The sequence below is a fragment of the Neodiprion fabricii genome, chromosome 2 (genome assembly GCF_021155785.1).
Source record: "Neodiprion fabricii isolate iyNeoFabr1 chromosome 2, iyNeoFabr1.1, whole genome shotgun sequence".
NCBI lineage: Eukaryota > Metazoa > Arthropoda > Insecta > Hymenoptera > Diprionidae > Neodiprion > Neodiprion fabricii.
In genome coordinates, this window is record NC_060240.1 from 24,442,062 (window position 1) to 24,470,051 (window position 27,990).

Below are 27,990 nucleotides of genomic sequence, written 5' to 3' on the forward strand. Positions count from 1 at the left end.
GGACACCGTACTTTGAGTACGGTTTGTCCTTGGGTTTTGACGTTGAGTTGCCAGCGAAACATTCAGGGACTGCAAAATTTTTCGTTTCAGGTTACGAGTGACGGCTGTTTGTGATACTAACAGGGGATTGAAAGTAGCGCGGGAAACAAAGTTTGACAAGTAACAAGAAAGAGTAACAAGAGTCGGCGGCAGTAACACTTGGTGTCGTAGTATTGTTGTTTTAGTGAGTTGAATTTAACGACGTCACGTTACAAAATTGGCTATTTGTTATTGCCGGGTAACTAAGCATAGTGGAAACTTTCAACCTCCACCACATCAACAACGCGGGGTTCGAACGTTGGAAACGATAGATTGCCTCGTAATTGGAGCGGTTCTACCACCAGAATTTTATTGTTTCTAATTAAGCGACGTCGGGATACCGAATTTAATATTACCAATCTCTGTTGCGACCAATCAGGACCAAAACCATATTCATAACGTCAGCAATAGCTGGGACTTTTGCAGCAAACAATCATAGGTAGGTATAATAAAAAAAAATGTGGCGAAAAATGTCACCAACCTTCAGTTGAGGTCAAGCCAATGAAAATGTCATCATGACCATAAAAATGGTCAAAGCAACCAGACGTTGGATACATTAGGCCGTAAATCAATTTTAATGCCCTACATAGCCATACATGTATCAATATTTTGCTGTTAGCGTGTAATACATTATTTGCAACAAGTCATAGGTATAAATCGTTCTTAATGGCGTTCTGTTTAAAGGAAAGGTTTACGGAACGACAAACATGCGTGTAGAAATTTCGTCAGGGTTGAAACGAGTTTTGGTCCAATCGGTTCGATTTGCAGCGGAGCTCCCATTACGAGAAAGTATCAACCAGAATTTTAATCTGTCGCACAACGGATATTCATCAAGGTAGTCTATCAATCCTCAAGTCACCTCTAAGTGACCCGAATATGTTCATTCCGTCAATGCCTATCATTTTCACAAATTAAGGGAATACTATCATTTACATCTGACGAGTTCCTGACGGGGCAGTGATAGAGCAACGTTGTCGCGAAAGCCATGGCTACTCCTGATCTAAAATTTAGCATTCTTCAGATCTTCTCGAACCGAGCAGCTACTTTTCTCTTTTCCTTTCGCCAGGGCAAAGAACCACGTCATTCCATCGGCAGCTATCTTCCATATATGCGAAGGAATGCTGGGTCCGTGAAGACGTGAGGAATAATCGTTCGCCTAGCGTAAATCCTTCAGAGTGTAATCGGTTCTCGAGGTGATAAACGAGTCTCCTGGTACTCGTTCAGGGGTGTCGATGGGTAAGCGAGCACGGATTTGCTCGTGGAGTGGCGTTGGGAAGGCAGTTCTAGTCCCGGGTGGCGTTACGTTGCGTGGCCAGACTTCCAGGTTGACGTACGTAGCTATCCGTTAAAAGCAGCGAGGCAGCGAACGCGTCCCCGTAGGCGTCGGAAACGGGTAAACACTAGCTCACCTGGCATGTTTCGCTTCATTAGAGTCCACCAGGTCACGCGTGTCCCAAGTTTGCCGAGCCGGTGCATGAACCTTGCGTCAGAGACTGCCAGTGCAGAACTGCGTGGTGTTTATATACGTGCTCAAGGTGCCACGCATGCGCAGTCAATCTCAATTTAGAAGATGATAACATTCTGGTTGCAAACGACCCGAGAACCATGCTTCGGAATCTTCGAGGCGATCCTATCATCTCGGGACACTTTTTCCATGCAAATTCCGCAGGAGGTCAGACCCTTCAGTCCAGAAGTTAACGACACCTTGGATCATATCGGTTCAGAGAGGCACTTTTTTCTGTGCGGTAATAGTATGTAACCGATGATTATCGATAGTTTTGATATTTTTGAAACTCCTTCAGAATGAGTATCTCTCGCAATTCTTTTGATGCCACAATTGACAGCCTATCTACATTATATGATTCGAGCCTTCGTACCAATTATGTTCCCTTAATGTATACTCTTATTGAAATGACTGTCATGAGCACTTATGCAATGCTGCTTGGTTTGTTCATCGGGGAACAGTGCCAAATTTTCAAATCAAACGAGGTATGGTACCCCGAAAGTGTTTTGGTCGCGAGTTCATGTGGGATAAAATACCGTACGGAGCTGAGCAGACTGTTGTCTACAAGTGTATCGAAATTTTTAAATAGACTATTTGAATAAGTATTTAGCTGAATACAAAGCTGGTGAATATAGATGTGTAGATAAGCTGCGGTGTAGCCAAAAAAATAAGGTACGTACGTACGTGGAAATACGTACCATGAAAGGTTCGTGCTGGAATCTGAAGTCTCAAGATACGGGTGGTTCTCTGGCAATTACACTAATGGAGAGAGAAGGAGGAGAGGAGTTTGGCAGCACGGTTTGGGGTGGGTAAAAAGTGAGCAGTATTTGAAGGGGGCTCTCGTCTGCTCTGTGGTTATGTATTTCTGGTCGACGAGGTGGAAGGGTGGCTTCGGCTGTCCAGAATAAGAAGAGTATTAATGAATGAGACTTTCGCCGGGAGAAACGACCGAGGGCAGTTACATGGAAAAATTTCTGTAAAGAATATCGTTGCTACCGCTAATGAAAAGTATGCAGTGCTCGAGACTGTATCTTTAATCAGTCAGGAAAGGATCACGGATTCTATAACAGCAGCGTGAAGTGATATCTTACGTCTAAGTAGACTTCGGAGATCAAGGTACAGAATTGAATTCAACAAGATAAAGAGCACTTTGTCATATTTGAGAACAATCGCATATCGTTACGACGTCACGTGCTTACGTATCGGTGACCACTTGCCTTCCGTGGTTCCGTCGTTCGATTCCTTCCCCGTTTGCCGAAAAATATTCACAATAAAGGGGTGAAGCACGTATTCCTTTCGGCGAAGGTTGAAATACGGCATTCCCCTTGAATTTGTATGCTCGTAATGTGCGGGTTTAATCAGATAAATGCTACTACGCTCAGGAATTTTATTCACAGTACCTAGGATTGAATGCATTCCAGGCCGGTGAAGCAGTTATTCAATCCGTAGATACGACGGTGCAGACAGTGTGAGCTTTCAGTTATAACCGTGGTCGAAGATCGGTTTTTCGTCACGTGTAAATAATATCAATGTACCGTGAATAGATTTCTTCGTCAAATGGATTTGGAGCCGTAAAAAAATCCAATCACCGGGTAATTTTACCCGTTTTTAAGCTCGAAACCTGCAGGAATGTTCGCCTGGAACTACGGGTCGGCAACCTGGTGAATGAATAGCAGCGTTCGTGAATTCTGATTGTGGTTATATGTGCATCAGAGGGGCCAACTTTCATAATATTCTCAGGCTCAGTTCCAGTAAACCTTTTATTCAATAAAAGTTGGAGAAATTTATCGGAGCTGTGTAACAGACTGAGCATTTCTACGCGCCTCTATACAGTGGCCATTGTGTCTGCAGCATTGTATTGCATTCACACATAGAGCCTTCCTCACCCTCATTCCAGTTCACCACTCCAGAACCAGAGACAGACGGGCTCAGGGAAACACATTTTCGTTCAATAGGTACACGCTGGATATTTTCACGTATGTTGTTTCACTGGGAGCGCCAGGCTGTCCATAGATATACGAATACGTTCGGTCTTCGGGGAATCAATTAACAAACAGGTAAATTGATATTTATATTATATCCCAAGCCCAGCTATTGTTCGTAATGGAAAACAATGCAAGCTCACGGGGGATAAGATCATTGCAAACAAAACGTTAAAAAAGTGAAGACGTGAAGAATATCACACTCTGATCCCAGTATCGAATAAAAAATCGTCACATCATACCGCTTATCGTTAACCTTGAATCTTCGATGTTTATGGAAACAGTCAATTTTGCCTGATTGTCAAATAACGTCAAAATTTGACTTGTGACTTTTATGTGTTAAATAAAAATGTTCCAAGAATTCAGTAAAGCATTGAAAGCGATTATTATATCAATAATTCGTAAATGTCCGCGAACTTTTGGTATGAAAGTATTGTTTATAGACCGCAAAAGACATTGACAGCTGCCAAGATGAAAACAGTCGAACAGTTCGGTTCTTCTTATCGTTAGCTAAAATTGAATAAAAAACAACGCTCGATCAAAAGTCGGACAAAGGCGGCAGGATATCTGACACTGTTCGGTCGAACGAATAGTCAGAGGTGCCCAGGCACGAACGGTCGCTGATACCTGAGCACAAGCGCAATGCTTATACGAAGTCGCCAGCGACTTTATTTACCACGATTATACTGCACGAAACAGTCAAGACTCCCAGCGTAATTACATATAAATATAGATTCAATTCGGATGGTTCAAACGAAACCAGCAATCAATACAACCACATATATATAATGTCTCCTAATCGTAGATTTCTCCTCCGAAATAATTCATTGTGCAAAATATATTTGATATAATGAATATCCTATACACATTGTAAATTCATCATTTGAGAGGAGTTTTTTTCTCTGCGGTTCATACCTCAAAGATTTTCCTCTCTGAGCCATAATAAAACATAGAACTGATGGCTCAAAATGTGTGTTTATTTCATTTATTCCTATCCCCTAGATCCTTGTTTTCTAGAGTTGGAAATCGTAACCAATTTAAAAAAAATACGCGGCCTCGTTTTTATTAAAGAGGACGCGCCCCACGAAACCGACACTGTGCTCTAAGGTACGAAGAAGAGTCAGTGCAGTTTACGCATGTCTGACTTGAAAGGCGGAGGTACCTCCAAGTAGCACAATCAAGGTAAATGGGGTTGATAAAAGGGGAGAGCAGCAGTGGAACCCCATGCAAAGCACGACGAGAGCCCCTCCTCAAGATGCTAATCTCGTACGGTGCCAACGGCAAAACAAGTTTGACCTAATCCGGGAGTAGAGTAAGCATGTACAGGATGAGAGGGATGAAGAGGGAAGGAGTCAGGCCGGCAGGCAGGTACAAATCTGTCAACTTTGACCAGGGATTCCTGAGTTCTCAGTTCTCGTTCGAGAGTTGTTATACGCGCGTAGCGGCTATGCCTCCACCCCCGCCCCTCCATACCCGACGCCCAGCCCTCGAGCTTATAGTTTTAGGCTGTACAGTCGTCGGGTATAGATTCGAGGAAAGGTCGAACAACGTTGGGAATTCTCAGGCACGCGTACCTGTCATGATTCGCCAACCAATTAACCTGGTACCCAGGGCCACATCAGGCCGCCAGCACCGCCGTCCGGATTATAATTAGCCAATTTATAGTGGGTGCACTCGTACGCGAGGTGGCTCAGGATTGGGGGCGAAGGGAGCACGATTTAGATTAAAGGTCGTCCTCGTCGTCGTCGGCGTGTCTATCGTACAAAACGGCGCGGGAGAGGCGCGTTCTGCACGGTCTGGTCTGGGGGTTTCGTTCGTTCGGGACAAAGGAACCACCCGCGAGGATGATCGTAATCGAATATGATTATCTTGCCCCTTCATCAGCCCAACTCCTTTGCCGCTGCTTGGTTGTTCCGTTTCCCGTCGACGAACCGACCCGCTTACGGTAGATTCTATAAAGAAACCGACGTACAGGACACTCCGTCATGTTCTTATCATTTTTTCCTATCCGTTTAAAACATCGTTCCACTGGAAAATGTTTTCAAATATTTGCCGGGATATGACGGGATACTTTGAATTACTTATAACTCGTTTCCCAGAAGTACGTGCATGTTGAGTAAAGAGCCTTGTGAATTTACCTTTACGCGGACAGCAAAATACTTTTTTCAACTCTTGACGTAGTTAGCGAAATGACAAAACGTTTAATTTATTAATTGCCGTGGTTTTAATGGTTGTCGTGAGCTGAGAAGATCAATCCCGAGCTGAGTTCTCGCGGTTTTGTTTTAAATCGTACTGAAGACCTCCGGTACATTAGTTGTCTATTTTCGATTAAAAGTATGGGGCTTTTGAAGCTTTTACCGTCTCTTTTACATAGTTCTTCTCAACCGAACGGGCGTTCGAAGAATTTTACTTTTATTCTTTTATCAATAAAGGTAAGTATTTCGGAGTCGTTCATGGCTGAGCTGCTCCTGCACTATTTCAGTCGACCCATAAACGTGAAAGGTAGGTATAATAAAGAAGTGGTATAAACGTAAATACTTTATGACTAGAGTTTTCTTCGTATTTTCAACTATTTTGTTTAAATTGATGGGAAGAAACGGGGCAGAGGAGAGGTGTAATCGGGTCTCGTCTTACCGAAAAGGGTGTCGAATTAAAAAAATTAAAAATCAACCCACGGTCGAGCAACAAATTTGGAAAGGTACCAAATACGGCCATTAAAATCAATGCGTGCTCATTGATTTTGGGAAGGCCTTAGAGGTTTAAGGGTTCCTCTCGAGTCCCGCATAACCCTTGGAACCGAGTGACGGATGGGGCTAGGTTAGCCATCTACGGGAGGTCGTAGGGTTGATGGCGGTTCGGGGTGGTTTAACGTGGTTGGAGGCTACTTAATATGACCGATAGGCGCCGGCCTAACCTATCAAAGTACCCTACATCTCTATCCCTGCTGCTACACCGTCGCTATCGCATCCTCGCGCCCTTATAATGCATAGTCAGCGCTCTCCTCCCAGCTGCTTCGAGAGTTGAGAACTAAGGGTGGAACTTACGGAGAGCCACTTTCTACTCTACGACAACGCGAGCTGACGAATAGGTGTCCAGTTACCAGATCTACCCGATACCGATGCACTAGATAATTTCACCCCCCCCCCCCCCCCCCCCCGCTCCCAGTCATCCGCGATACGCGCCGTTTCTTCATCCAGCTACAAGCGCAAAGTCCCCTTCGAAATAAATTTCGATCCGTTTTCTATCAGATATTTCAGCAAACGTCTGGGTGACAGGGTTACGTATACCTTGTAGTCGAGGCCACGGTTGATCCCGGTCCAGGCCCTAACATTATTCACAGGATATTAATGGATAATTTTATTGGGTTAGCACCGGTTGTCACGTCCCTTGTTACTTGACATCGGCAAGGCTGCGCTCATTTCGAATCAAAAATCACCAGGAACTGGACAATTTTCTCGCACAGCATTGATGCATTGGAGTCACAGGCTGCCTTTTATCGATCGTCAGGTGTGTAAGTAGAAAGCTTTTGGACCGAGAATGAATCGGTGGAAATTGGTGGCTATAAAAATGTTACTCGGCGTTACTTCGAAGCGAAGCATGGAATCGCACTTAAGTCAGGTTGTATTCGTGTCTAGCCCATGGGTCGTCTCGATTTTGCAGAAAATTTCTGAGCACTCGCAACGATTTATACATTTTCATCTACCGTGCATTTGCCGCGACTACCAACAAAGGAAAGTTAACGGCCTTCTCAACGGGCGTGGACTGACCCCCTGCGAAGTATCAGAATCAGCGTGATTTAAATCAAAGAGGATGACGCAGCTTCAGAACCAGAGATCTGCCCTGCGAACAATGTCTGTTGATGGGGGGCCATCGTTCAGCAAAACGACGCTCATCATATTTTCATTAGTATAACAGTTGAACGGGGAGGAAGAGAAAGAGAAGAAAAAAGGAGAGAAAGAAAGCGAGAAGGCGGTCAGGTCAGGTTGAAAATTACGAAAAATCGATTAGCTCAAATCGTGCCACGAGTTCGCATGATGGTTCATTTGCTTCTGATAAGTTTCTGCGGTGAGCTGTCAACTTCCCTATCTTTTATATTTGCCTTTTCGACGGATGAGAATCAGATGGTAAAATTCACCGATTTGTTTCAAGAAGCGCCGCTTGTTCTTCGAAAACTGCGATAAGAGGGACGAGTGGAAGGAGAATCAACGGCTATTTAGCAAAATTAGGGACATTGATTAAAATAGCGTCTTTCCAGAAATTCAACCACGTTAATTAACTGCTCTTTTGCCAGTGGTAACTTAGAAATTTCATTAATTCAAACTTCTTCATCACTCATCTGCCGTAGCGGGCGCGAATACGTATCGTTTTGTATTCTTGAAGGGGCCTCGTTAATCTCTCGCGGGAGACTGAAATGTATTGTCAGAGTTTTATTTCGCTGCATGTTTCACTGATTTGTGAATATTTACTTGACGGGACAAAATGTCTGCCGGGAATCTAACGAATTCAACCGTCTTAAACTCAAAAAATGTAAAAAAATATTCGAGTATAATTGAATATGAAGAACAAAGAAAAGACTTCACAGTTATTTCCAGAGAATACGAGATTCCAGGTTCAATAAATCGACCCCTAATCGGAATCACATGCTCCAATTATCTTTCATGCTACGCAATACACGTATATGGGACAATAAGTATGGAAAGTACAAAAAATGTATGCGAATATAAGTCTTTACATTAATCTCAGTAGTTGAATATTATAATAATAAACACGATTCTGGTTAATATATATAAAAGATTAGCCACGCCTATTTTGCAAAAGCTCAATTTGTCAATCACGACCTCCGTTAAACTTGAGATTAAACTTTATCAGAAATTGAAGGAAATTAGTTTTCCGGTTAAGTCAACGATGGCACGGAATTTTCAGCAAATCAAAAATTATGAATTGCTTTCAAAGAACTTGGCTGCTAACGTGATTTGCAAAAGAGGTAAGATTTTTCGAACACTATTTAAGAGAAAAATTATCCGACAAAGATATAATTATAGGATCAAACGAACTTACCTGTAAGTGAAGTTCGATCTTAATTGTATTTTGCGCCTCTTCCGAAGAGATCAGAATGTAGTGCCTCTACTATGCACCGATGTCGCCACAATCTTTATAGTTCAAGTTTTTTATTCCGGTCCTATTCCATGTATATTCCGGTACGCAACTCATTTATTCAAAGTGCTGCCGTAACCCTCAGGGTTTCTAATATATGTATAATTAGAAGAAAGGGGAAAACCTGTTGGGTGGGACTGATCTCTTCGGAAGAGGCGCAACATACAATTAAGATCGAACTTCACTTACAGGTAAGTTCGTTTGATCCTATAATTGTATTTTGCGCCTCTTCCTCAAGATCAGAATGTAGTTATTTAAAGTTCGTTACGGCAGATATTCCATGACTCAGAATGTAATGTTTTTCAGAAATAGACTCTTCCGGATCGATGTTTCGTCGTGTTGCAGGTCCGCTAGGAGTTTTGCAACGCCGTTGAGGGGTTCTAAATATTGCTTCTTATCGCCAAGATTCGATTTGATTAGCAGATCTATAACCTTCCCCACCCCGGCGAGTGAAGCAGCGACCTTTTCTTGTTTTTCGACAATTCTTTCGTCTCTTTTTACGACTGTACTATCCAAGGCTGCCTTAACCGCCAAATTCAATTTGGGAGGATCGATGAAGACACAATTCCGCGGAGGTGAAATCTTTTTCAAAAACCCTTTCCGTTCCTCCGCCGGGAGACCCTTTTCGATTTTCTCACTTTTGAAAAAAGTACATATAAAAAAATCTATAAAGGTAGCGTTTTGTCAAGAAAAAGAATTTTATTCAGTAAAAAGTACGCGTGTGCAAAGGCCAATGTTTTTTCTAGAGAAAATTAGCTTCTGGAAAAAAATGGCAGCTACAGCCTCTTTTAATTCATCTCTTCAATATAAAAACAAATCGGATAGCGGAGTAGCGACACTGTGATACACATCGCTGGTGCAGGAGGCAGGAAATGTTAATTCCGTATATACGCGCGTTTTTACTTTCCGTGGATCTCTATTAGCCCCGAGCCTCTCTTCCTCCATTTCACCCTCATGATCCAGTACTTTTTCGTCCTTTTTTCCGTTTCATTCTTGCGAGGGATTTCCGACGACGACTTAGCCGTAGGTATACGCTGCGAGTCTGATTTCACCTCGGGGTCTCTGGCACTTTGGCATAGAATTGTTTCAAAGTATGAATTTTAACACGTCGAAGTTGGGAGCCGCCCTTTTTTACGGGGTATCCCCCGCATCTCTCTGTCGCCTTTCTCCAACTTCTTTAATTCCGGCGCAAGACCCTCCGGAAGCTTCGCTCGGCACCAAACTCGCCCCCCACGGTTAAGGGTTGTGATTATTTCTTCAATTATATAAGAGGGGATGATCATTCCACCCGTTTCTCATGGGCGAGATGCGGCGGAAGTTTTCGAGGCTTCTCTGCCGCCGCGAGACTGAGGAGCCAATATATAATTCTTGTAATTTCTGAATCTCCTCCGGATCTCGTTCTCCCTCGCACCATCATCTCACGCGAGACGATAAGACGCTCCCTAACTTTCCGCCCCCCGTACATACCAACTAACACATCTTGTAGACACGATTCGTACGACGATGATTATCAGTTTTGAGATTTCGTTTACGTAGCTCATCCCCTTTCGGGTGACAAACTGAAGAGTAAGTGATTGATTATATATACTCATGTAACTCGACAATTTCGCCTGATCTTTATGGTAAAAATTGATACGCGTGCTTCGCACCGGTGTTTGTTTGTTCATTTTTGGTCTCAGTTCATAATCTTGCCGATAATTCCCTCCAGCATATTCGTATAAAATTGCGTACTTCGTGATATTCAGCTTCAATTATACAGAACTTGAGGAAAATATCTAATCATCTTCCAAATTGAAGAAACTAAGGACAAAAAAAAAGACGTTTCGAAGTTTTTATCCCGATAATGCGGCCAGATTCAGTCATGGCGAATGTCATCCTACACTGTATAGGAGGCACTGTATCAGGAAAACGTTTAAAAAATGTTTTATCAATTGAGCATTTTTTAGAGTTCATTGGGACCAAGTAATAGCATGAAACTCATTTAGATCAGGATTTTCGGTCTTTATCATGAGTTTGAACGAATTGTTCATTTAATTTGAATAGAACGTTTCAACCCCAAAAATCGAACCAAGGTCTACTTTCAATTATTGCTTGTATTCGTTCACGAGACTCTTATACACCACAAGATAAAATTCGAGAGAAAACTAAACATGAATCAGGTGTAGATTGGGATTGTGGAGAACGTCCATCACTCATTTTCTGTAGAATACTCTCGCGGCTGCAGTCACAACAGGTAATACGGCCCCTGCTCATGTCGCTCGGCTGCTTCACGATGTTTCACAGCTTCTTCTTCCAGTTTGCGATATCGGGCCACATGTTTCTGCATTGCTTCTTCTTCTTGTCGGCGAAGCGCATATCGCCAATGCTCATCAGCTAGCCGATGCTGCTCCAGAGCACGCCAATGCTGCTGGTCTTGTTGCTGCTCCTCTTCTGAACGACGGTCGTCATCTTGCCGGAGACTATATTCGTGTAGCGAGATCCCCTCCGGGGGGTTTACTGAATCGTCGATTATGAATGTGATACAGGAGAACAGCAACTGGTACGTGGTTACTCCGCAAGTGTTCGTCACAAACTGAGCTGTTCGACTCGTTATCGTACTATACCGTTGCGCTAGCGGAAATAATGATTGCGTCATCCGTTCCCGAAACACAATTCTCTACCGAGCGGGCGAAAAGAACAAATGTACTTGGCCAGGCTTTTTCCCCGTCAAGGGGATTATGAGGTGCACCGTCGTTTACTTTTGTAAACATCGAACTTTTGATACACAACTAGTGCACTCTCGACTAGTTCGGTTTTCTATCACCAGGCATCATGGCGTCATTGGCCAGATCCCATCGTTTGAACACGGCGAATGGATATAGTGTCGGTATTTATAGTGTGGTTGATCAGAGAAATCTTCATTCGAGCTGCCCAGCGTTTCTCCGATACGGTGAATTTTCTTAACTCAGTGTTTTCTTCAAGCTCTACATATAATACGAAAAGACTTCGTGCTGGAGTGGTCGCACCATGGAGCTACCGATAAGACCGCGGCGCACGTGACTCTCCAACGCCGCATGGAGCTCCTGGTCACACAATAGATTGAAATGCAGCGACTGTGCTATCTTTGAAGAAAAAACCATGTATTTCTACTCAGGCGTATCAACAGTAGCTTCAGCCCGTTACAGATCACGTTGCAACATACAAAAAGTTGAGCTTGCAACAGATTTTTCAACTTTGTATAATGCAAGCCTGAAAGCCTGTTGCACATAGCAACGCGCGTGTAGACATTTTTTTCAATTAATTAATCACACATGACGCACACGCGCTGAACTTTCGTGAAATTCTGAATAATATTATTGAGGACAACCACTAAGATTGATACCGAGCGATACGGTTACCGTTATCCTCATTTCGCAACGGAACTATATTTTTACATTTTCCTTATCGTCCGGCTGGAAGGTAAATTCCACCGAGATTTACAAAATCACATACCAATCACCCCGTGTAGTTACTGTAATATCGCGAGATGAGGTATTTGGTATCGTTTGGTTGCTATGGTCACAGAATAAGAGAAGTGACTACGGTTTTCACCAAGATGACAGAGGTTTCATAATGTTTGTGCATCTTTACATAACATTGTGTCTCAAGCATCGCTTCACATTACAGTACACAGAGAACCCATCAGACGTTCATACTTGCTGCCTCAAGCAAAAGGCATGTCTAACGTCACTATCATTGCTGAGTACCGGCATGACGACGGATCGTAACAAAGACACTGTTCACGTCATGTTCAGTTATGACCTGCGTCGAGCTTGTGTACGTGTACGACACATGACCACACACACGCACACGCATACAAGGAAAACGTGTTATGATTTCAGTAAATGTCAGGAACGTTTTAAGATAAAGTAATGTGTGTAGCAGAGGTCTGAGAGCAGGTGAGCCTGGCTCAGGTATGGTAGATTGCTGACGTTGACACTAGCCTTAGGATCGACGTTACGTTACCAGAAGTCAAAGTTTTGCGCCAAGGTGTTCGTTAGCTCTGCAGCGTTTATCTTCCTATCTTTCTGCAACACCTGAGAGTCCTATTTTGCAGAGATTCATGCCTAGGCCTTATCCAGAAGCGTGCCAGGAGGCTGGCGACCATCGTTTGTGGTGAAAAAATTCAACTGCATTCTGAGCCAAATGCATTTCAATGCATCAGGTTGACATTGCAATGTCGAAATTCCTATTCTCACCAGATGGTGCATCTAGGAATTATGCATCGTACGTTACTGTGTTCCAAACTGTACGTTCTAAATGTACGACGCTGTCAGATTTCAAGATCTCTCTACAATTAATGAAAAAAATATTGAGCTAGGAGCTAAACATAAATTTTCCACTCCACTTACAGTTGAATTTTTCTCCACCCATTCCATTTCTTAATCCCCTTGGGCATGTTGGCACGAGGACCACGCGTGTATTCGTGGGTTTGGTATACGACGCGATGGGCGGAGTCGGGATGGCAAAGTGGTTGCTTCGCGTACAGAGAGCGACGACCAATCATGTGGAAAATTCAGTTTTCCTTGGAATTAAACGTGCAGGAGTGGCTGCAGAGAGGCTGAGAACAGGGTAGCGAAAGCCTTTACCGTATACACATTATACATGCGCGGAAAGGGGAAACTGGTAGCAGCTACACATCAGGGGATGCAACATGTTTTCAGCCGTGGGTGGTTAGGGAATTTTTTTAAGGAAGGACGAAATGGTCACGCATCGCCAATAACGCAATGCTTATCAAGTGACGATTCGGCTAAAGTATGGACAGCCATCATCAGATATAGTGACGCCACATTCTCCACTTTTTCTCTGAAATAAACATACGGATACGGGTCGAAATTCCGAATTCTTGAAATTCAGATTCACGGTTACATCGAACTATCGTAACTTCAAATGGTCGAAGCTTTGGATGATAGTGATGTTTACACATGCCGTGAAGCTTTCGCAGCATATGTGAAGGTTGGTAACGATCGGAGTTTCAATATCTAAAAATTCGAAGTGTAGAGCATTCGAGGTTTTTTGAGCATTCAGACTGTCAATCATTTGGAATTTTCACCGGTTGTAGCTATGGCCATTCGAGGTTTTGACAATATAGAGTTTTGACCACTCGTTGGACGTAACGGTTAGTCTGAACCGTGTTGATTCTAAATTTTTACCCACACTCCCAACGTTTTGCAGGCACGGTCCAGCTGACTATCTCACCTTCGTTTCGATGTGGCCAATCATTTTTAACTTATCCATACTACAGAATTCGTACGTATTGCAAGCGGTTCACGGTCATGGCAAAGGAACGATTAGAAGTTCGTATTGAGCGTCGTGCACCGCGATACCTATTAACGATTGAAAAATGGTTTGGAGTTGGCTCTCGTCATTTTTCATCCCTTTTCGGTACGTCTAATATCGCTGCAGTTTGTCTGAACCCCGCTGACGCGGGAGATTCCGATCCTCCTGCTGGAGATCTTCGAAGAGAGGAGAGTGAGCGGAGAAGATTCAACCCTTAAGAAATTAGATATGTCTCCCGCTCCGTGCCCTTAACGCAAGGTTAAGTTGTTGAGTGTTCAGACCGGGAGATTAAAGTGCTCCGATGTCCATAGGGATGGGTAAGAGCAGCCTCCGGGGAATTCTAATGACCGGTTTTTTTTCTCTCTCTCTCTCCTTGCTGTCTTTCAATTCACTTCTTCCTTATTTCTTCCGCATTCTCATTCTCCTCCTCTGTGAGGTAGTACATTAGAGGTCGGTTAGTCGGTCTGAGCTACCGGATGTAACCGTCTCATTGTCAAACTTGTCCCGCAAGTTTCCCGCTGCTGTAATCCCTCTCCACTTTCTTCAACTATTCATCCCCTCGAGCCACTCTTTCCCAAGCTGCGGGTGGAAGAAACTAACAGGTGAGCACTCCAATTAGAGAAAGACCATAAACAGCGCGTTTCAAAAAAATAATAGCCGGAATACAGAGCCGCTTAACGTTTCACGGCCTCGTTACACGAGAAGGGTAATGTAAGCAGATCCTGATCCATCCGTGTTTACGGCGTGTGCTACAGCCCTACATCCAGAAACCGACCGCCTCTCTGGCCTGCGGGCCAGGAGATACCTGGTCTCCCAGCGGGGCGGTGTCTTAGAATTAAGATGGTGGGTATTAAGATGATACGTGGGAGATATACCCGGCAACTTAGCACTTAACAGATGCTTTAAAGTTACGTGCTATCGAGAGGGGAGCCTGCCGGGCGAGATGGCGACGACCGGGCACATGAACACACCGGAAAGCGCCGCTTCTTCTTCCCTTCCATCCTCCTGCTCTTCCTCCTCCTTCTTGTTCTCGTTCACGGAGGGTCGGTCGAATCTGCTGAGTATCCCCGGCCGTCCCCGCTCCTTGACGGTGAAAGGGTCGGCTGCGGGCCTCCCTAGTTGACTCGAAGATTTTTATTGAGGAGCTTAAGGCGACGCCCGTAGAAAGTTGCCAGATCCAATTACAATCCGATACTAATTTTGATCCCTGTAGCAGCGCTCCTCCTGCACAAGATGACGTCGCGTCTTGTTTGTACGGCGCAAATTACCGGAGACAGATGGTGAACCCATTTTATACATCCGGCATATCGACGCTCACGGTTCTTGGATATTTCATATCTGGACATGTGTTTTGCTCTCGAAACTATCCATCATTAAACGCTGCAGAATATCTGCGAGGAACGTCAATTGCAGACTCTTTCTTGTTTTTTGGATATTACCCTTACAATGGAAAAGCGCGGAAAAAAAATGTGGGAAACGCGGGTTCGAAATTCGCGGAAATTGGCTAACGAAGTGGCATAAGTTATGCAAATCTGGCCAATTTTTTATTTACTTTGGATGAGGAGGAACAAATTTTGTGAAAAGCACCGAAGTTGTGACGTGGTGGCGAATATCTTGGAGGTACGCGCTTCTGAATTTTCAACAATGGAACAAGCAGACTGCTGTATCATGTATGCTTACTTTAATGTAGAATTACAATGTAGGTAGTTGATCACGTTTGCAACACAAATTGCACGCCACTTGAAGAGCAGCTGGTTTATGTGTAACATAATCCGTTCACAGAATGTCACGTTGCAAATAAGACACGTCACCGAATGGAAAAAACGAAAGCTCACCCACAAAATAGAATTTGGAAATAGAAATTTTTCTTAACAATTTTGAGATGTAACTGGACAAAGATTTAGTTTCAATGATTCGCAGCATATAATAGTAGCGGGCTAGCTTTATTTCAAATGCTAAATGTGGCGTGTCTTACCCTGGCGTTATAACTGGGTACGTGTTTATTTGAACGTCTCTCTGAATATAAACGTCATTTTTACTGGCTCTTGCAAATCCGTTTATCTCGCAAACCAGGGCGGATACATATTTTTTGTGCTCATCGGCTCTCGTAAAAAGCGGGGGGGAACGTATCGATCTTGGCCGATGCGTTTGTCGTTGGTGTCATATTTACATCGGGATTCGTCAAGTGCGCGAGAAGTCACCGTGCGACATGATTTCCCGCCGTTTCCGATCTCGTTTGCCGTAGTCGTTCGAAAGGGCAGGGGTGTCGAAATTTGAGAATAGAATACGAAAACGCCGACAAAACAGCCGAAATGGAGCATGAAATCATAAAGCGACTCTATAGGGTCTCGTGGATCGCGGATGGCGGTTCCATTGACTTCTCTGTATAGGCTTCCCACCACCTCTGACAAACCCAAAAACCTGGGGGTGTAACCAGCCGCCCTTGCTCCCGGTTTCAACCTCCCCCCTTTCTTCCACCCTTTCTCAACCGCTTCCAGAGGACCAAATAGCCTTTTGTTAAATGCCAGCATTATCCCCAATAACCTGAAAAGGTTCAATTTGTCCCATTTCCCCGAGACCATCGAGTGCGCCTGCTTTCACAGAGCGTGACAGAAGTCTCACCGTCCCATATAATTTCTCCGCTTCTCAACGTCTCAGTTTACCAGTTTGTCTTCCTTACGCGACTTTTTGTTATCATTCCAGAATCATGGCACCGTAATATCCTGGAACCAAGTACGTTGAAGTATACATCAACACGTTTATTCTGGCCCGTTGATCACGCGACGTGTCTACTTTACACCTCTATTTTTTATTATTATAATTGAATATACATATATAATAATATTATTATATATTAGAGTGTTTCAAAAAAACCGACTAGTTTTTTATTTTCGAAGAACATTGAAAAATCTTCCGAGTGTCCCTCAAAAATGACCTCGGTAAAATATGAGCTCTTAATATTGATATTTAGAGGTGGCGATTCTCACTTTTCTATTTCTCATTTAAATAACGTAGGAAAAATTTTTTTTTAAATATAGGATTTTATTGCTCGAACACGAATCGGTGTGAAGATATAAACAAAACACATTCTTGTAGGAAATTTTACGCTCTACAAAAAAGGTCAGAATAAAGATTTGCGTAAGATAAGTCGTTTCGGAGTTATCAGGCCTCAAACATCGAACCGTTTGAAAGAATGATGTTATTAATTTATAAATGCTACAAAACTGACTCATATCGTTGATTAATGAAATTTATTAATTAACATTTCATTGGAAGTCTATAGTTTTAATTTTAAAATCAATAATATTGTGTATTTAAGTGATATGAGTCAGTATATATATATATATATATGTATATCGACTTGCACATCTCGGAAAGCTCCACTCCCACCATCTTTAACGACGGAAAGTTGTGGAGTGGAGACTCGAACGTACAAAAAAATTACTCGCTAATGAGTGATTATATAAATCCAATTTCAGAAGTTGAAGAGGTCATCGAACATTATGCAAAATAAGATGGTTAATTTACACATTAAAAAAATATAGTTTAGACGCCTATAGACTATAATTTGGTATTTAATACTGAATTTGTGAATCGACTGCAAAAATCTTTCTTGGGTACATCACACTTCGCGCTTGATTCAATCTACTTGACTAATGTTTAGATGATGTTTTAGTCTTATTTTGGTAATACCGAAATATTGGCGAATGAGCACTACCAATAAAATAAAAATTATGTGTATACGCGGTCAGTGACCATATTCTTGACGATCATTGTCGTTCGCTTTGTAAAAAAAAACTTTGAAGAATTTTTGTTTCTAATCCCGTAAGAAAAATACCAAGTCGACAGGAATTTTCCTGCTCGAAGTTTTCGATCGGGAGTTTCTTCGCGAAGAGTGAAAAATCGCGCTCTGTAATATTGTGCAGTGTGCTCGGCGTGCCAAAGTGCAGGTGCAGAGAGAAGCGCGAAGGAATGAAAACAAGATAAAAATATCTGTCGTGAACTCTGATTAAAAGCTAATCTGAAGCAAAAAGAACGCCGAGTTCGCGAGACAGGGAGAGAGAGAGAGAGAGAGAGAGAGAGAGAGAGAGAGAGAGAGAGAGAGAGAGAGAGAGAGAGGGTAAAAGTTGGCGCCGCAAGGCAATGCGGGGCGGACGTCTGTAGCGTTTGCAAAGTCGCGGCTCGAAAGAAGAAGTAGGGGGAGGCGGAAGGGTGAATTTAATTTGGCCCAAAAAAGCAGTGCTTTAATTAGTAATTAATTGGCACATAAATTAGCCGTGAATTTTCACCCCGCCAACTTTTTTTCCACTATGTATATACGCGATAAGAACGCGAGAGCGCGACAACTATTTTAGTAATTTAACTTTGCGCCGCACCCTTCTCCTCTTCGAGGCTTACTCTATATCGCCCTCCAAGTACCCGGTACTCAGAGAGGATCTCTCAACGATAAACCAGCGATCTTCCGGCGTTATAACGCGCACGTTTCAGACCCCATAAGCAAATACCCGTCGATCCGTTTATCCGTCCATTTTCAACGATCTCTTATAAAAACGACGAATAGCGACGAACTGCACGGTTCTCAGAGAAATTCGAAGCGTCTGGAATATAAGTATGTATAAACGATATACAGAATTGGGATATTGAGTATATTCTCAAAAGCGCGGTAAATTTACATAAATTTTCTATCGCCTTTCATTTTATTCCACAGATTTATTGAAAGTAAACTAAGAATTATTTTATTTCAAATTGCGGAACGTATAATCGATCGAAGAATGGAACTGGGTGGAAAATATACACTCTACCGTCAGCTTTCGTTGGAGGTTATCGAACCGCGAAATGATCTGCGATTTGAACAAATGAAAAGACAAATATTCATTAAGAAACAGAAGGTATAGATTCAAAATTAGCTGACGTCAATATCTCAATGCTGATTGATTTTTATTATACTCAATTATACTTGCTTACAAAACACCTTTTTTCGCATCGCAGATGCTTTTCCCTAAACGTATAATGACAAAAAAATTTAAGCTCAAAGCGGCTCCTTGTCTGTTTTTTTCAAAACTGTGAGAGTTATTCTCTAAAAAGAAAAGTGGGGAATCGGAATAATGGAATAAACGTCGTTGACGTAGGAAGACAGTGAGAAATGCAGTTGATCTAAACTACAAATTTGGCCAATTCGAATAATGAATTTGCTTTAACGAAGAAGTTCCAAGTGTAAAGTGAAGAATGCAGGAGATGAGAAATGAATCGGAGAAAAGAGATAGTCGTAAGATATTGAGCAAAATGGGGAATATCAGACCTGCGGATCACGGATTCTGCTCAAACCTCTAGGGGTCTTTCTTTGGGCCAAAATATGGAGCTTCTGACGCGTAATTCCATGCTAATAAAGTAATTTGGCCTTTCTTCGCTCCGATTAAAACTGATTAGGTACATAAGCAGTTTGATGAATGCAATACCGTAATAACCGAAACCTGTTGTGTATTTCGCCTTAAATATTCACTTTCGTTCACTTCTGTTGGAGTTCCGATAACGGAATTTCATAAATTCAAATGTCAACGGATATAATATGACTTCAGAGCCATAGTGAAGTATAAACTGCCAAATTTCGACAACCTGATCACTTGTTAATTGGGCCGACGAAACGACCCTGAGAAGTTTCAACAGAATCTGTGATATCGATGTCTGATACTCTTGTAAGTCGAAATTCTTGCGATATTTCTCCAGCGCCGGTGACTTCTGATAATTTCGAGTGTGGAGTTGGAGCACGAGTATAAAAAGAGAAGTGGAACAATTTTTTTTCGTTTTTTATTTATTCATTGCGAACGTTGAATCTCTCACGAGGTTTTTATCATTTCATTTTATTTATTTTTGACAGGGTAAATTGTATGAGACAGGGTATAGTTGATGCGCTCCTAGCGATCAAAGATGAACTATAGATTCTAAAACTGCAGACCAACTTATCCGCAAGGATAACGTCATCGGTAATGTAAGTTTAATATAGCCAAATATAAAAACGATGAGTTTAGGGGCAATTCCATATTTTTTCAGATCAAAACAAAATTGATATTCTTCGTATTTTCAATTGTAGGATTAGTCAGGAGAATTTCGAGTGTGGACATCTCCAAACCTTCCACACAACAGTCAACAACAGTCAATAGTGAATAAGAACAATCGATATTGTCAGTTATTTGTGATTTAACGTTTCTGCAACATCAATTCCAAGGATTCGTCGATTCTTTTTTGAACTGTCTTTTCGCATTAGTTATTTTTCATCACGGTTGTTTTTTTTTTTTTCTCTTCAACTTAAATGAGGATGAGAAGTCGTTAGTGAGAAGGTATAAGTAGTCCTTTTACCAACAGCGCTGAGTACGAGCAGAGAGAGCAAAGTATAATGGAATATTTTCAGTTCGAGTGATTATACCTCGTTACTCGCAAAGTATCAAGCGGAGGTGAAGAGGAGGAGGGAAATAATTTGGCGACTCGGGGCGCTTTTGATGGTTATAAATTTAATTGGTGGTAATAATGGAAAGGATTCAAATATTTGCCAGAGCCTTTCTACCGGTTCAGCAGATACAGACGGAGGTAATCTGGGTAAGGAATCATCAAAGCGGAGAACTCGACCCTCGTCTTTTAAAAATCTTTCTAAGGTAAAGTCACTGATGAGTGCTCTTGAAACGTATTGCAAAATTTTTGTTTTTTTACACTCGCAAGCTAGTCAGCAACGTTCGAAAATGTTTTTCTACTTTAAATGTCGATTGAGAAAGTCGACTAGCAATTTTCCGCTACTGCCTGAACTTGCTGCTCCTTTGACAGCTAAATGGTGGGACGTTTTCACCAACCTAAAAACGCTTTTCGTCCCTCCTTTTCCCTAATCTCCCTAGTTACTTCCCTGGGCAAACACTTCGCTGTTCGCTGAATTGTTTCTAATTAAAATGTATATCAGCCCTGTTAAGTTTTGTCACCGAACCGTTATCGCGCCTCAAGTTTTACGCTGTGTACACAAGCGCTTTTGGATATTCAAAGAAAGAGAAAAAGACAGAAAGGGAGAGGGTGAAAAGGTTATTAAAACAAAACAGGAACCCTGGGAATTGCTGATAGCAAGTACCTTTTTTATGGGATCTCATTAACAGAGCACTTACTCTGAGATGTAGTTATGTGATGCTCATACTGAACGTATCTCGTTCCGAAGGTTTTGCGCAAGTCCGTTGCATACATACGCGTGTTGAAATTTGACACAGATAATTTTAAATAACAGTAAAAAATGAACAGTTTCACAAATTTTACTGGTTTCATGCTATATTCGAAAGCAAGAGACTTTCTGAATTACAAAATTTCACCGTGTAAAAGAATGAGAGTAAAATTTTTTCCTTCTAACGAACATACGGTCTATTTCTTAGGTCAAAAAAAAAAAAAAAACTGAAGAGTATCTTGTATCTTGTAAAAGAGCTTTTTTTTATACCGCGTGGCTTTTCGTGGTTCCCTAAAAATATTGTTCACTTTACCCAACCATTGAATGTATTCATAACTTGGAGCGATCGTTCCGCAGAACAGTAATAACCCGGGGTGTAATTATTTCGACTAATTTCGACTTAAGAAGGAGCTGGCAATCAGCAGGGAGGTTGTAACAACCGTTTATTGCGAGAAATATTTTATATTTTTCGTTGGGGAAAGTGAAGTAGTTAGTAGAAAAGAGGATGCCGTACTTTTGAGGGTGTTAAACCTTTTGTCTTTTGTTGAGAAACGTTGATCTTTTCTTCTTAAATAGTGTATCTTGACTTCATCTGTCACGGTTTAAAGTTTGGAAAAGATAACTTGCTTTCGAAGCTTGCCGTCAAGTACAAAGGTGAGATTGAAAACCGAGTAATTGCAACGTTATTCTTTTATTAGCTCTACAATTTTGATACAAGAATCACACTCAATGGACAATTTTTCATTCCGTTTTTTCAATTTCTCTGGAGTAATGGAGGAAGCATGAATCTTATGATCCCTAAGTTGAGGAAATATCAGCGCCCGTCTTAAATCGCTCAAGGCTTGATGTTCAACGTCATTCAATTTTCTAACATATCTGTTTTAGTTTAGGATTGTAAACAGCAGTGAGACATTGAATTGCTCAATGATTATTACAGGCACCAAGGCTAGGTACGATTTGTGACGATGTATCCTGTTCAAAATAAATAGTGAGAATATAAGGTCTCAGGGGATAAGTGAAGCAGTAGGCTTACATTTGAAGGAGAACGGTCTAATTTATATCTGTGCGAAACTATAAATTCCAAAAGTTTGATCTCACAAAATTAATCAACAGCCCGTTTAATTCGACGCTCAACGTGAAAAAAAAGGAAAAAGAACGGGAAAATCATTTCGAACACTAACTAGCAAATAATAATATCAATTATCGATGTCCATTCAATACACGACGTCATTAAAACGCTCTAGTCTCTCATATATATTTTAATTGTTATTGTTTTATTGCTTCATATTTCTCTCTATTTACAATACTTGTCGTTTTTTGTTAAAATTTAATTATAGTTTTATTTATACACTCTCTGCTGTCTACTTATATTTCATATTTAGAACTATCAAGCCAAATTTGTTAGCTTGCGACGAGTAGGAACGATTCAGTTTATGTTATATTACAAACTTTATGGTATGACTCGTTAATAATCAGATAAATAAATGAAAAATCGGCTTTTCTTGACACTGTCTCAAACTATCTCGTGCATTTTTCTTATTGATTATTAAAACCTTACAAATTTAGTTCTCTCTTCACGATCTGGTCGCTGAATTTTTTGATAAAATACATATACACGAACACTTGGTCCAACAAATTGTACATCAAGTGGCGATTACTATTCTTATTAGTCACACACCTGTGTCTTCAATCATTTATATCTTACGATTAAAGTGATCGATTAATCGGTGTTTTTCAATCGAAAGCTCAGATGGTGTAGAAAAAGACAGTATTTGCGGAATGATTATGAAAAAAAAGAGATGTGTCTTCATTTTGAAAATTGTCAAAATGTGACTTCATCCCTGGTTATCCCATACCCACTGCGCCTCTTGGTAGTTAAGATTTTTTTGCGATATCTAGAGCTGTGCAGCCATTCGATTAATGGGATTCATTTCCTTCATAACTGTTTGGTCTGTACTTTCTATTACTAGCTCTTTTGGTCGAACTATTGACAAGTAAATCTTAAGCGGAGCATAGACACTAGATTTCCGAACGTTCGCAGTAAATCGGGCTTCAGTTTGAGTAGAAAACTGGACACCGGAAGAAAACAAGCGAGAAAATAGAAAATAGATACGTACGCGTATAAAAGATACGCCTCGAACGTTGATTCATTTGTAAAATTATTACGATTTCCTGAAAATTTGCGGTTTGAATTAATCGAAATTACAGCAAACAAGCAAGCTGGATCCACTTCGTACCGTCTGTGCGGTGATCGGAAAGTGGCAGGACCTTCCCAGTGGCCGCAACATATATACACCGTATGTAAAGGTGTACAGGTATGTGCGTATATAGATAAAAGAGAGAAAGAGAGAGAGAGAGAGAGAGAGAGAGAGAGAGAACTCGGGACAGTGTGTATGAATTTCAATTTACGTTTTGGTCGCTTAATGGTCCGAATGGGACAAGCGCGAATGGAGAACGGTGCGTTATCGCATGGGATGAACGGAAGAGAGAGGAGTTGTACGCAGAAACTCCAATCAGTCGCTTTCATCGCGTTCACAAAATATTGGAAAATTTAATGGACGTGGGGTCTCGGAGTAGCGGGGGTCGACGAAAAAAAAAAAAGAAAAAAAAAGAAAAATTGAAATTGTACAATATCGAAAACAACCCTTTTACGAAAATATAATATTTATTCAACTTTATCCCCTATAGGCTACGTTCCTGATACGCGTGCTCCATTTCCCGCCGAGAAACGTACGAATAATTATCTTGATTAAATTTTCAGTCGTTCGGAGGAAATCTTTAGGACTCTTGGTTGCGATTTCATTGAGAGTCCTCAGTGTCATTTGCCAAAAACTTGAGTGATGTTGTTGCGTGAGTCCGAGTGTCATTGCTGATTTCGGAACGGTTGGACGGTTCTTTTTCCACAAACACGGATACTGGAGAGCGGCGAAATACCAAGAGACCACTTTACGCCTTACATAAATTAAATTGAAAGCTCTAAGCTCCAAGATATCGGAGGCAAAATGTCACGTGCATACGTAAAATTCCGTACACTATTCTGATTCTTGACGAATCCAAGGAGGAGTGATTAACTTCACGGGAAAAAGGCCCCCCAAACAGAGTGAGAAAGACAGAGGTGGCTAAATGATCGCAACACGTCATGTTTGTTGCACAATTACAAAATCATATTGTTGCTAGCCTGTTTATTTCTGGTAAAAAATACGCTCACTCTAAACCATTGAAGTTTCAGGTGTTAGAACATATCCTTTATCATCGTCAACCGCGCTGCGGATGACTAATGAGAAAAATTAATTGAGTCGTGAAAATAATTAATAAAAAAGACACAGGTCAGTTTCATAGTTGCGTAACAAAAAGTGTAAAATTTGATGCCATTTAGCGTCTCCGGTTGACGTAACTTCTCAAGTTGTTCAATCGCAGTTTATTTTTCCTATTATTTCAACAGATTTGCCATTGATTGTGATAAAGTATTCAACTTATCCAGAATCTGAGAATTTTCAAAATTTTACGACCATTCAAAATGTAGAAATTACACAAGTTTCACTGATCACCTTGCCGTGCTCTTTGAAGATAATTTCTTTGTCTGGCGATAAGATTTGGCCCCTTTAATCACGGCGTCAAATAATTAAGATATCTGTTGACTGTAGTCCGAATCAGGGTGGATCTGATCCTACTTTGAGAGAAGTTTTGTCCGTCGTTTCTTATTGAGAATCGGATTTCAAGAAACACCACTACTGCGTTTCGCTTTGCAAAGGGTTTTCTCTGCACAATGCCAGGAAGTAAATAATTAATTTTGCATCGCACGCCCACCTGCCAGCAACGGTGAGCAACGGCAGGAGTACTCGTCGAGCTCAAGACTCGTCAACGATAAACAATTTGTTTGAATCAACGAGGAAAAGTAGATATTGCGGACGGTTCAGTTTATCCACGACGGTGTATCGGTGTTCATTTTTACATTATCGATGGAGTTGGACTGACGAACTGAATCGAACGATTGGGCCTTTTAAATTCCACAAAAAAACAGAAAGAAACATAGTCTGTGCTTATCTTCGGCAGAAGAGGTTATTAAATTCAATTAAACGCGGCACGAATATGTATATTGCATAAAATGTTCTGAGGTGAAACGTAGCAAGAAACGGAGAGTTTTTCAAATTGCCAAAAATATATTCACGTACATGAGGGAGAAAGCAAAAACCAATGCAACGAGTTATTCGCTTGATAATTTTATTTGAAACGCGTATATTCAATTTAGTTTCATCATTTACGTTTATTCTGAAAGAGTTTTGCTCACTTGCAGCGAATCGTCGAGTTAAATATTAACAATTATTTTTCCAGCAAATCACGGCCGTTGTGCATGATATTACGCCCGCCCGATGGGATTCTACGGCTGGGCGAATCAAGTTTGCGCAACAAATAAATTGAAACTCGGTAGAAGTCCGCTATCACGATCCGTGTAAGCGGAGGGAAAGGGGGGGTGGGGGGGAGGGGAGGGGATAACACCGTCCCTGGATCACGTACGCGCCCTGTTTTTTTTATTGACATATACACACGCGCACGGACAGAGAGATAAAATTTCAGGATGGTTGACAACCGGAAACCGCCGCCTTCTCCTTCCCACTACGAAAACCGTGGATGCAAGGACTGGAATTCTTGCAGATGGAAATACTCTGGGGGCTAGTTGAGGAGGGGCGGAAGAACGGGCGTTGTCAGGTGTAGTTTTACGATTTGAGTTTTGGCAAGTTGCTCGCCTCGTAAACCCAAAACAACCCTAACTAGTGCCTACCTGATATCTTACCAACCCCCCAAAACACTCCATTCGCTTCCGTTTCTACCTATTTAAGCCTTTGTCAGGACTGAAAAGTTTAATCGTAAGTAAAAGTACGCCCTCCATATTATTCTCGTGGCGGTTTGCTAGCCATGCTTTAAAATAGTGCGGCTGGGGTTGATTTTGCACGTTTGTTTCAAACGCAATATTAACGAGATGAATTAACTAGAAATCAGAAATAGCTGTAGAGTGAGTTGAGTTTGAAGTGAGTTGATATGTCGAGTATATTCACACTTACAGAGAGAGATATACTTGTTACAGTTCAATAATTTTTTTTTTAGCAGCCACTATCTGGAAAGTTCGATTTACGAAGCCTGTGGATCGTACGCAAGTGCTTTCTTTCCGCGCAGTGCGGAAAAACAGCTTATTTCTAAACGGGTGTTGTAAAATATACTATTTCATGCTGCTGATTGGACAAGTCACAATACGGTTTTTTCTGTATCATATCAAGTACAAACAGTGGCATTGAGAACAATCAACGGTTATACCGAATCAAATGATTGGGTTATTTCGTATCGTTGTATTTTGTGTCAGTACGAACGAATTGCATATTTCTGGAATGTCAATATAGTCACCGATAGCGTGGGTAGATTTGTAAATAGCTTCGGTGATGATCCATCGTTTACCGTGAACATTCGCATCGTTTAATGTAACAAAGTTGCGTTCACTTTTCACTGTTCAATATCGTCAGAATTACGCGAATTATATTTTCATCGGTATTATACCCTGTCATAGAGAACAGGCTGAAGGCACAAATCAGTAAATGACCATTTCAATGAACTTATTAAAGCTTTCAAATAATCATTCACTAAAGGAATTTGATCGGTTTGCATTTTCAATTGTGTAAAACTAAAATAAATTTCTGCAGCAGCTGGGAACAATGAATTCGTTATGTATTTGAACGTCACAATAGACTGCATTTTGAATAAGAACAAACTGCAAACGATTCCGGTTTTAGAGGATTAAATCCACGCTGGCTGAACTGGTGGTCACATATGGTGGACGCAACATGTATAGAGACGACTCGTAAGACGAAGATAGAATAAAATGCTACGTACAAGTATTTTGGGTGTGTCCGGAATTTGGTCGATGATCAATCAGGTAGTGTGAAAACTTACGAGCAATAAAATACAAATGTTTGTTCTCGATTTAGTTTCTCAATCGATCGTAATTGGATGACCCGCGTAGTTTGAGTTGTTTTGTGTCCGTAATATTGAGAATTTAATTTTTCAAGAAATTGCTTCATGGTTGTAAAGGAGTGCATAAGTTGATAAGTAGTTCAACTGGCCTGGCTACTTAATCACCAGGCACACATGGTGCAACGAAATCGTCAGTCCAATACTACAGACTTGGTGCTTGGTGCCTGTATTCCCACTTATAGCATGCCAAATATTGAAACGATTTCCACACCACCGACGTATCGTAACAAATAATGAAAAGCAAATTAAAACAGATGTAAAAAGGACTCACGTTCGTGGACGGTGAGCTTGGCATCAGCCGAAACGGCATCGCCGACGCCATTTTCAGCAACACATTCGTAGGTAGCATCGTCTCGAACATCGCGCACAGGTTCGATTCTCAGAAAAGCACCACCGGGGTAGGATTGCACCAAGTAACGAGGCTGGGATGCTGCAAAAGAAATTGAGTCAGAACCAACGATTCAAAGAAGTAGTTGCCAGGTTCACGGGACATGAAGCAACGTGTTAATTGCAGGAAGTCAATTGCCCGCAAAATAAGGCAAAATGTAATACATTACTTGATTACAATTGAGAAAAGCTTGCGAGATTTCAATAACATCCAGTTGTCCAGCCTCAATTCCGTACCCCTCTCTGGTCCGTTACCTCAATTACTTCTACGACGCTCTTTGTTTGTGCGTTTACCCGATATGGAGCATAATTTCATTCCACTAGTGTTTGTCTGCTTACAAAAACTAGGTGCGATGAAGACGGTGCGAAATTATCAA

At 41.5% G+C, this 27,990-nt stretch overlaps 1 protein-coding gene across 11 annotated transcripts in view; it reads right to left on the minus strand.

The window, feature by feature from the left end:
• Positions 1 to 27,990, minus strand: part of LOC124176581 (tyrosine-protein phosphatase Lar) — a 458,827-nt gene that overhangs the window by 84,535 nt on the left and 346,302 nt on the right. For all 11 annotated transcript variants that reach the window (XM_046558053.1, XM_046558059.1, XM_046558063.1 and 8 more), the window contains one exon: positions 27,498 to 27,656. In XM_046558053.1, the coding sequence (XP_046414009.1) occupies positions 27,498 to 27,656 (159 nt within the window). The remainder of the gene's footprint in view (positions 1 to 27,497; positions 27,657 to 27,990) is intronic.